The sequence below is a fragment of the Lissotriton helveticus genome (assembly GCF_964261635.1).
Source record: "Lissotriton helveticus chromosome 1_1 unlocalized genomic scaffold, aLisHel1.1 SUPER_1_unloc_7, whole genome shotgun sequence".
Lineage (NCBI taxonomy): Eukaryota > Metazoa > Chordata > Amphibia > Caudata > Salamandridae > Lissotriton > Lissotriton helveticus.
In genome coordinates this window covers 3,807,397-3,818,965 of record NW_027611714.1, presented here as the reverse complement: position 1 = coordinate 3,818,965, position 11,569 = coordinate 3,807,397, and the positions used below count along the sequence as shown (strand labels likewise).

General features: G+C 44.9%; 1 protein-coding gene across 1 annotated transcript in view; it reads left to right on the top strand.

The window, feature by feature from the left end:
* The first annotated feature begins 8,004 nt into the window (after positions 1 to 8,004).
* Positions 8,005 to 11,569, top strand: part of LOC144806415 (uncharacterized) — a 116,481-nt gene continuing 112,916 nt past the window's right edge. The window contains 2 exon segments of the mRNA XM_078672776.1: positions 8,005 to 8,058; positions 9,521 to 11,568. Of these exon segments, the coding sequence (XP_078528902.1) occupies positions 10,237 to 11,568 (1,332 nt within the window). The 5' untranslated portion in view covers positions 8,005 to 8,058; positions 9,521 to 10,236.

Genomic DNA, 11,569 nt, shown 5'->3' with positions numbered 1-11,569 from the left:
TGCGTCAGATTCTCCTCGTGCCTCGCCAGTGTTATTGCATTGTTTGCGTCAGATTCTCCCAACGCCTGGCCAGTGTTATTGCATTGTTTGCATCAGATTCTCCTTGTGCCTGGCCAGTGTTATTGCATTGTTTGCCTCAGATTCTCCTCGTGCCTGGCTTGTGTTATTGCATTGTGTCCGTCTGATTCTCCTCGTGCCTGGCCTGTGTTATTGCATTGTTTGCATCAGATTCTCCTTGTGCCTGGCCTGTGTTATTGCATTGTGTCCGTCAGATTCTCCTCGTGCCTGGCCTGTGTTATTGCATTGTTTGCCTCAGATTCTCCTAGTGCCTGACCTGTGTTATTGTATTGTTTACATCAGATTCTCCCAACGCCTGGCCTGTGTGATTGCATTGTTTGCCTCAGATTCTCCTCGTGCCTGGCCTGTGCGATTGCATTGTTTGCATCAGATTCTCCTTTGCCTGGCCTGTGTTATTGCATTGTGTCCGTCAGATTCTCCTCGTGCCTGGCCTGTGTTATTGCATTGTTTGCATCAGATTCTCCTCGTGCCTGGCCTGTGTTAATACATTGTTTTTCTCAGATTCTCCTCGTGCCTGGCCTGTGTTAATACATTGTTTGCCTCAGATTCTCCTCGTGCCTGGCCTGTGTGATTGCATTGTTTGCATCAGATTCTCCTTGTGCCTGGCCCGTGTTAATACATTGTTTGCCTCAGATTCTCCTCGTGCCTGGCCTGTGTGATTGCATTGTTTGCATCAGATTCTCCTTGTGCCTGGCCTGTGTTATTGCATTGTTTGCGTCAGATTCTCCTCGTGCCTCGCCAGTGTTATTGCATTGTTTGCCTCAGATTCTCCTCGTGCCTGGCTTGTGTTATTGCATTGTTTGCATGAGATTCTCCTTGTGCCTGGCCTGTGTTATTGCATTGTGTCCGTCAGATTCTCCTCGTGCCTGGCCTGTGTGATTGCATTGTTTGCATCAGATTCTCCTTGTGCCTGGCCTGTGTTAATACATTGTTTGCCTCAGATTCTCCTCGTGCCTGGCCTGTGTGATTGCATTGTTTGCATCAGATTCTCCTTGTGCCTGGCCTGTGTTATTGCATTGTATGCGTCAGATTCTCCTCGTGCCTCGCCAGTGTTATTGCATTGTTTGCCTCAGATTCTCCTCTTGCCTGGCTTGTGTTATTGCATTGTTTGCATCAGATTCTCCTTGTGCCTGGCCTGTGTTATTGCATTGTGTCCGTCAGATTCTCCTCGTGCCTGGCCTGTGTTATTGCATTGTTTGCATCAGATTCTCCTCGTGCCTGGTCTGTGTTAATACATTGTTTGCCTCAGATTCTCCTCGTGCCTGGCCTGTGTGATTGCATTGTTTGCATCAGATTCTCCTAGTGCCTGACCTGTGTTATTGCATTGTTTGCATCAGATTCTCCTTGTGCCTGGCCTGTGCTATTGCTTTGTTTGCATCAACCCTAGTGCCTGGCCCGTGGTATTGCATTGTTTGTGTCAGATTCTCTTAGTTTGTGGACCTTGTTATTGCATTGTTTGCATCAGATTATCATTGTGGTTGGCCTGTGTTAATGCATTGTGTCCGTCAGATTCTCCTCGTGCCTGGCCTGTGTTAATACATTGTTTGCTTCAGATTCTCCTCGTGCCTGGCCTGTGTGATTGCATTGTTTGCATCAGATTCTCCTAGTGCCTGGCCTGTGTTATTGCATTGTTTGCCTCAGATTCTCCTCGTGCCTGGCCTGTGTGATTGCATTGTTTGCATCAGATTCTCCTTGTGCCTGGCCTGTGTTAATACATTGTTTGCATCATATTCTCCGCGTGCCTGGCCTGTGTTATTGCATTGTTTGCGTCAGATTCTCCTAGTGCCTCGCCAGTGTTATTGCATTGTTTGCATCAGATTCTCCTTGTGCCTGGCCTGTGTTATTGGATTGTGTCCGTCAGATTCTCCTTGTGCCTGGCCTCTGTTATTGCATTGTTTGCGTCAGATTCTCCTCGTGCCTCGCCAGTGTTATTGCATTGTTTGCGTCAGATTCTCCCAACGCCTGGCCAGTGTTATTACATTGTTTGCCTCAGATTCTCCTCGTGCCTGGCCTGTGTGATTGCATTGTTTGCATCAGATTCTCCTTGTGCCTGGCCTGTGTTAATACATTGTTTGCCTCAGATTCTCCTCGTGCCTGGCCTGTGTGATTGCATTGTTTGCATCAGATTCTCCTTGTGCCTGGCCTGTGTTATTGCATTGTTTGCGTCAGATTCTCCTCGTGCCTCGCCAGTGTTATTGCATTGTTTGCGTCAGATTCTCCCAACGCCTGGCCAGTGTTATTGCATTGTTTGCCTCAGATTCTCCTCGTGCCTGGCTTGTGTTATTGCATTGTGTCCGTCTGATTCTCCTCGTGCCTGGCCTGTGTTATTGCATTGTTTGCATCAGATTCTCCTTGTGCCTGGCCTGTGTTATTGCATTGTGTCCGTCAGATTCTCCTCGTGCCTGGCCTGTGTTATTGCATTGTTTGCCTCAGATTCTCCTAGTGCCTGACCTGTGTTATTGTATTGTTTACATCAGATTCTCCCAACGCCTGGCCTGTGTGATTGCATTGTTTGCCTCAGATTCTCCTCGTGCCTGGCCTGTGCGATTGCATTGTTTGCATCAGATTCTCCTTTGCCTGGCCTGTGTTATTGCATTGTGTCCGTCAGATTCTCCTCGTGCCTGGCCTGTGTTATTGCATTGTTTGCATCAGATTCTCCTCGTGCCTGGCCTGTGTTAATACATTGTTTTTCTCAGATTCTCCTCGTGCCTGGCCTGTGTTAATACATTGTTTGCCTCAGATTCTCCTCGTGCCTGGCCTGTGTGATTGCATTGTTTGCATCAGATTCTCCTTGTGCCTGGCCCGTGTTAATACATTGTTTGCCTCAGATTCTCCTCGTGCCTGGCCTGTGTGATTGCATTGTTTGCATCAGATTCTCCTTGTGCCTGGCCTGTGTTATTGCATTGTTTGCGTCAGATTCTCCTCGTGCCTCGCCAGTGTTATTGCATTGTTTGCCTCAGATTCTCCTCGTGCCTGGCTTGTGTTATTGCATTGTTTGCATGAGATTCTCCTTGTGCCTGGCCTGTGTTATTGCATTGTGTCCGTCAGATTCTCCTCGTGCCTGGCCTGTGTGATTGCATTGTTTGCATCAGATTCTCCTTGTGCCTGGCCTGTGTTAATACATTGTTTGCCTCAGATTCTCCTCGTGCCTGGCCTGTGTGATTGCATTGTTTGCATCAGATTCTCCTTGTGCCTGGCCTGTGTTATTGCATTGTATGCGTCAGATTCTCCTCGTGCCTCGCCAGTGTTATTGCATTGTTTGCCTCAGATTCTCCTCTTGCCTGGCTTGTGTTATTGCATTGTTTGCATCAGATTCTCCTTGTGCCTGGCCTGTGTTATTGCATTGTGTCCGTCAGATTCTCCTCGTGCCTGGCCTGTGTTATTGCATTGTTTGCATCAGATTCTCCTCGTGCCTGGTCTGTGTTAATACATTGTTTGCCTCAGATTCTCCTCGTGCCTGGCCTGTGTGATTGCATTGTTTGCATCAGATTCTCCTAGTGCCTGACCTGTGTTCTTGCATTGTTTGCATCAGATTCTCCTTGTGCCTGGCCTGTGCTATTGCTTTGTTTGCATCAACCCTAGTGCCTGGCCCGTGGTATTGCATTGTTTGTGTCAGATTCTCTTAGTTTGTGGACCTTGTTATTGCATTGTTTGCATCAGATTATCATTGTGGTTGGCCTGTGTTAATGCATTGTGTCCGTCAGATTCTCCTCGTGCCTGGCCTGTGTTAATACATTGTTTGCTTCAGATTCTCCTCGTGCCTGGCCTGTGTGATTGCATTGTTTGCATCAGATTCTCCTAGTGCCTGGCCTGTGTTATTGCATTGTTTGCCTCAGATTCTCCTCGTGCCTGGCCTGTGTGATTGCATTGTTTGCATCAGATTCTCCTTGTGCCTGGCCTGTGTTAATACATTATTTGCATCAGATTCTCCGCGTGCCTGGCCTGTGTTATTGCATTGTTTGCGTCAGATTCTCCTAGTGCCTCGCCAGTGTTATTGCATTGTTTGCATCAGATTCTCCTTGTGCCTGGCCTGTGTTATTGGATTGTGTCCGTCAGATTCTCCTTGTGCCTGGCCTGTGTTATTGCATTGTTTGCGTCAGATTCTCCTAGTGCCTCGCCAGTGTTATTGCATTGTTTGCATCAGATTCTCCTTGTGCCTGGCCTGTGTTAATACATTGTTTGCATCAGATTCTCCTTGGGCCTGGCCTGTGTTATTGCATTGTGTCCGTCAGATTCTCCTTGTGCCTGGCCTGTGTTATTGCATTGTTTGCGTCAGATTCTCCTAGTGCCTCGCCAGTGTTATTGCATTGTTTGCGTCAGATTCTCCTAGTGCCTCGCCAGTGTTATTGCATTGTTTGCGTCAGATTCTCCTAGTGCCTCGCCAGTGTTATTGCATTGTTTGCATCAGATTCTCCTTGTGCCTGGCCTGTGTTATTGCATTGTGTCCATCAGATTCTCCTTGTGCCTGGCCTGTGTTATTGCATTGTTTGCGTCAGATTCTCCTAGTGCCTCGCCAGTGTTATTGCATTGTTTGCATCAGATTCTCCTCGTGCCTGGCCCGTGTTATTGCATTGTGTCCGTCAGATTCTCCTTGTGCCTGGCCTGTGTTATTGCATTGTTTGCATCAGATTCTCCTCGTGCCTGGCCTGTGTTATTGCATTGTTTCCATCAGATTCTCCTCGTGCCTGGCCTGTGTTAATGCATTGTGTCCGTCAGATTCTCCTCGTGCCTGGCCTGTGTTAATGCATTGTGTCCGTCAGATTCTCCTAGTGCCTGGCCTGTGTTATTGCATTGTGTCCGTCAGATTCTCCTCGTGCCTGGCCTGTGTTATTGCATTGTGTCCGTCAGATTCTCCTAGTGCCTGGCCTGTGTTATTGCATTGTGTCCGTCAGATTCTCCTCGTGCCTGGCTTGTGTTATTGCATTGTTTGCATCAGATTCTCTTGGTGCCTGGCCTGTGTTATTGCATTGTTTACATCAGATTTTCCATGTGCCTGGACTGTGTGATTGCATTGTTTGCATCAGATTCTCCTCGTGCCTGGCCTGTGTTATTTCATTGTTTGCGTCAGATTCTCCTCGTGCCTCGCCTGTGTTATTGCATTGTTTGCGTCAGATTCACCTAGTGCCTGGCCAGTGTTATTCCATTGTTTCCATCAGATTCACCTAGTGCCTGGCCAGTGTTATTGTATCCTGCCCGCCCCATTAAAAATACATTGCATCCTGTGGCAATTATAAGGCAGACAGGATATTTGTCACGTTTTGATAATGCCTTGATGTATTTTGCAGAGTTTTACTCCGCTGAATTCCACAAAGTGCTAGGGAAACTCCGTTGCACTCTGCAGACTTCCGCTAGTGGCAGAGGTTGTTAAGTTGCACTGTGCTCACTGATTTTTAGTGCCAGGAGTTTAACCCGCACTGTAAAATCAGCACGAACAGCACTACGCGTCGTGCCAGAGGGCGATGCTGCCTCTGCCACTCTAATTGATATTCATCAACGACAATGGCAGATTTTAACATTTGAGTGTTCGCGACCTGCCAGGACCTCCCGCAATGAGAAACCTCGCCAGGAGGAGGTCTAGCGTGATATATTTTCTCACAAGCGCTCGCCACCTTACCGTTGGCGAACCGCTTGAGAAAAGAACTCTGTTCTACATGGAGTTTTTTGGACCAGGAAGGGGCAAAACTTTGCGAGCTCGGCCGGCAGAGCGGAATTCTTCACCCACCCCTAGTTTTGAGGCAATAATCTGTTGGACAAACTCCTAACTAGGCCCTATGTCTGCAATAAGTGTTGTAGGAGAAGTGAGATCCATGGCCTTGTGACTATCAGGCCATTATCTGACTTCTGATGAACCCCACAGAGTGAGTGTGCAGCCAGAGGGCAGTAGGGGGCCGAAAGACATGAATTTAGATGAACTTGAATATGAGAAATATGGAAAGGTAGAAATGCTGCATCACCTGTGGATAACCGACACCTCCTCCCACTCTTCAAAATGCCCATCCGGTCACAAATGGCATCCAGGGCCCCAAACGGACAACGTCATGCCAGATGCTATGTAATGGCGGAAAAGGGGGAAAAAGAGTAATATGCACACATCTGCTGCGGGATATGTCAGGTACATTATTGGTTGTGATGGATTCTCTATAAGTAGTAAATGACTGATATTGTTAAATATTAAATTATATGAATCAACGTTTGTGTGCCTTATCTGCGCTTATAATGTAAAGGACGGGCCTTACAGTGAACCCCTCGCTCTGTTTTACACAAAAGCCCCGGAAGGAGCTGCATCTTACAGAACTTTATCTACTTTAGGAAGAACTAAAGACTTGCTTTTTAAAGTTGTCTTTCAGGGCCAGAACCAGGCTCTGTAAGCTGCACTAGTTTCAGGGAGATGGACAGATGTTATGGCGATAGGAAACCCCCCTCAACCCACAATAATGTTCACATCTTCCAGGTTAGAAGAAACCAGAAATGCTTGAACCAAGGGAGCTGTTGAAAGTGTCAAAGGTGACTTATGAACTTATTAAGTGAATAGGAAAGGAACGAGAAGAAGTGTATGAATGGAGTTACTTTTGTTGTATACTTTGTAAAGAGTTACTAGAAATTTTGCAGCCCTTGATCCATCTCTTTTTCTAAATCTATTGTTGTTTCAATGAAATCTTGACCCTATGCGTCTATCTTAAGCTATACCTCAGGCACTTGGGTGCTCCGTGAGCGCCCATACTTTGCTAAGTTACTCTGTAAACACTGGTAAATCACCTCCTTTTCAGACATCAATAAGTTGTCAAAAAACCAAACCGAACACAGGGAGTCCATGAGCACAAATGCTGCTTAGTAGAGAAATAAGGACCTGGGCATGCACTCAGATTAGAACTACAGGAAGGGACGGGATGACGACACCTTGCAGTTCTACAGTTCGACAAAAGGGTCTAGTAGACATTTTCTGACTACTAAACAGCTGGAGTGAACTATTAAATACAAGTATACATGTGTTCCGTCATAGATCTGGAGTGCGGATACAGACTGTTTTGCAGAGAGTGTTATAAATAGCGCAGACAGCTAAGACAGTTTTCGGAACTACAGTAGAAGACGGAATTACATCATTCTGTAGTTCCAGAGTATCGGCATATGAACATGTAAAATGTTAAGCACAGGAAAGGTGGACGAAGGTTGTAAGACTCTCTTTTCAATCGAGTACTTCCATAGACATAAATATACTAAAAAATATACTGATTAGCAGTGTACACATGCCTCTGGAGGTGACACGCACACGAAGGTAAAATAGTGCCGCGGAAGAATCGCAAAGGATAAAACATCTTACATCTCGGGCCTCGGTGCCTCCCCCTAGTCTCAGGAGAGACATAGAGGTACCGACGGAGAGGTGAGCAGCTGCTCTTTTCAATTATACCTCTTTTTAATTGTACTGCTTTTCCAGATACACTGCTGAAGTTGCGATGTAGTTATGACACAATAATATTCCTTGCAAACCAGTTTATTTGGGAAGTGTACAAATTAATATTGAGGAAGTAAAATCGCATTTTGGAGTAAGAATAAATGAATTCTTTAGATATAAACATGTAAGTTTGTCATAGAGAGATATATTTTGTGAACACTGAGACTTTGGTCATTCACAAGGACAGATCACCGATTGATTCACTGTATTGGAGTGGAGTAGGGTGACAGAAAGCAGTCAATAGACATTGACATGGATACTTGCTGAATAAGGAGTCACACAGAATGTCTGTCTTTTATCTGTTTGTACCTGTTTCCACAGTGCCGGGCCTCCTAGTCCTGAGCTTTGTCCAGGCGAGGTGAGGTCTTTTCCCCTGTCCAACTTAGGCGAGAAAATAATTTGATATTCTACAGAAATTGTTTCAGAGAGCACTGGGGTTTGATATATACATTTTAATAAAAAATATGTTTTCCTCACAGATCGTCATACATCTACTGACAAGGAGGGTTAGAGAATCACGGTTGGTACAGGTTGTATCGCTACCAACATTTATTATTTAATTAAATATGTTTATTTGTTCACGTTAATAACAGGAGCAACTTTGTATGAGCAGAGGCCCTGATGAAAGCCGGGGATGGTTTGCCCACAAGGCAGAAACATGTTGGCCCATTTATTTGACAGTTATTTGGTCACACTGTCAATTTCACTGTTCTAGTTTTTAATCAGGGGACACACCATCCTATTTTAAGTCACTAAGGTTTTGTTTATGTTGCACTGTTTTTCTAATTTAGTTTCTAACCATCAATAATCAGCCATCATAAGGCGGTTCATAGGTTTGTGTGGACCAGATCCGGTACCATTAATGTACGGCATGAGGTCTCGATGATCAAGGGACCTGCCGATGCACAAGTGGAACAGCCAGATGATAGGACTGATCACTGAGTCTGTTTGATGGTCATCCACGTTCAGATGGTGATGGATTTTGTCGACCAATTCTCCTTTGAATTTATTTTTGATGTATTTTTTCATACTTTAGGTGCTTTTTGAGATTTGCGATAGCTGCTGGAGGATGACTAGGGCATCCCTGACACCCACTGAGAGGGATGTTAGCAGCTGAGCCATTTGTGTTGTGCTCATGGACTGCCTGTGTTCGTTTTTTTTTTTCATATAGTGTAGCTGGGGATGTGAACCAGGTTAGGGTCTTTAAACTTTGGATCCCTTTGACCCCTCTTTCTCGGATTGTTCGTACACATTAATAAGATGTCACCAGAACTTTTAGATAAATATCTGTGCATGATGAAATACTCCTTGCTAAGTTTCAAAAGCGATAAAGAAGAAGGGGGAGATTTACTAAGAATTTGCACTTTGTTTGTGTCACAAAAGTGGCACAAAATCGTTTTTTCCTAATTTACTTTCCAGCGCTAAACTTGTTTAGCGCTGGAAATATCGTTAAAGTAATGTGACACTGCGCATAGCATTGTTTTGCATTACTTTGTGCCATGGGGGCCTGCCAAGGGTGGTGCATGGGCGTTCCTGTGCAACCACAAAACTAGGTGCAAGGAAGGAGAAATGCTTTGACGTTGCATGCTTGCTACACTGTGCAACACGTATGCAAAATGGTGAAAGCTTTCCCTCGTGTCGAGGCATAGTAATTTGTACAGGAAGGGTGTCCTTCCTGTACAAAATCCATGCTGGACTCACACACACACCCTAGCGCTCTGGTGCTAATGTGTGTGCATGGCGCAGGGCCGCTGTAATCAGTGCCGACACAAGGGAAAGGGAAGGAGAGGGCCATATCTCTGAAAATATGTTGCTCTCCTGTTCCCTTCCTGTCGCGCCACGCAGCGTAGCCTCGCGGGGGAGGGCTGCGCTGCATTGTGTGGAGATTTGGTAAATCTCCCCTGAAATGTCTTTTACAACCAGTTAAACATTGTGAATTCTCATTCCATTTTGTTTCAATTTAGTAATTTTAAATATCTTTACATCCAACAGAAAACAAGCGTGTGTCTGAAATGACTATCAATAAAGAAGTGAATGCTGTAAATCTTGAATAACAGCAGAAAAAATGAGCTACAGTATTCAGGAAAACCTCACCGCAGTCGGCGACAGAGGAACCTGCACACAAATTGACAGATCCCGGATGAAGCATCAAGGGCAGTTCAGTGATTGTAAGAGCCTGAGCTGAGCACCTCCACACCACAAGACGAAGAAATGACCTTAGGAAAATTAAGAAAACAACAATAACAAACCACCTCCTGGATAAACAAGTGTCAAATACCAACTTTAATCATGGGATCGGTATGATGTGATTACCGCAGTGCTCCGTTTTCTAAAATGAAGACAAGGCATCATTCCGTGCTCTAGGTGAATTGTAAACTCTTTCTGGACAAACCACAGCAACCAGAGAAGAGCACAACAGAGCGGAGCCGGACAACTGACGGGTAAAGGAAAGAGGAGTTCTTCAATCTACAATACAACAGACTGTCCCAATTTGTACCGGCCAGAAGGAAGATACATCTTTACCCGCAAGCGTGCATAGCCATAATCCAATCTAAAGGCACAATCACCTACAAAGACACCTTCTACGTATTAGGAGTGTAGCAAATATTTGGTGGCTATTGCATTTTAATATTAAAACAGAAATCAAACGTGTAAAATACTGCACACATATAAAGTGTGTGAAAAAAAAACCAAGTGCTTCATCGGTCATGTTGGCCCATCAGGAAATACAGTCAAGGGATGTAGACAAATATATACCCGACCCACAGACACTAACCAAGAAAGAAGAATCATACACATACAGCGAGAGCTTTCGTTTGTCATCACTACTCAAGCTTAATCAGCACACGTACACAGGACAAAAACCATTCAAGTGCAGTGAATGTGTCAAGAGTTTTAGTAGGTTATCAGAACTACAAAGTCACCAGCGAACACACACGGGGGAAATGCCATTCAAGTACAGTGAATGTGTGAAGTGCTTTAGTCACTTATCAAACCTCCAAATTTATCAGCGAACACACACAGGGGAAAAACCATTCAAGTGCAATGAATGTGTAAAGAGCTTGAGCCAGTTATCAAGCCTTCGAAGTCATCAGCGAACACACACCCGAGAAAAGCCATTCAAGTGCAGTGAATGTGTGAAGTGCTTTAATCAGTTATCAGTGCTTCAAAGTCATCAGCGAACACACACAGGAGAAAAGCCATTCAAGTGCAGTGAATGTGTAAAGAGCTTTAGTCACTTATCAAACCTCCAAATTCATCAGCGAACACACACCGGAGAAAAGCCATTCAAGTGCAGTGAATGTGTAAAGAACTTTAGTCGCTTATCAAACCTCAAAATTCATCAGCGAACACACACAGGGGAAAAACCATTCAAGTGCACTGAATGTGCAAAGTGCTTTAGTGAGTTATCAAGCCTTCGAAGACATCAGCGAACACACACAGGGGAAAAGCCATTCAAGTGCAGTGAATGTGTAAAGAGCTTTAGTCAGTCATCACACCTTCAATTTCATCAGCAAACACACACAGGAGAAAAGCGATTCAAGTGCAGTGAATGTGTAAAGAGCTTTAGTCAGTTATCAGACCTAAATAGTCATCAGCGAACACACACTGGGGAAAAGCCATTCAAGTGCACTGAATGTGCAAAGTACTTTAGTGAGCTATCAAAACTTCGAAGACATCAGCGAACACACACAGGGGAAAAGCCATTCAAGTGCAGTGAATGTTTGAAGAGCTTTAGTCGGTTATCAAGCCTTCAAAGTCATCAGCGAACACACACAGGGGAAAAACCATTCAAGTGCAGTGAATGTGTAAAGAGCTTTAGTGAGTCATCACACCTTCAATTTCATCAGCGAACACACACAGGGGAAAAGCCATTCAAGTGCAGTGAATGTTTGAAGAGCTTTAGTCGGTTATCAAGCCTTCGAAGACATCAGCGAACACACACAGGAGAAAAGCCATTCAAGTGCAATGAATGTTTGAAGAGCTATAGTCGATTATCAGACCTACAAAGTCATCAGCGAACACACACGGGGGAAAAAC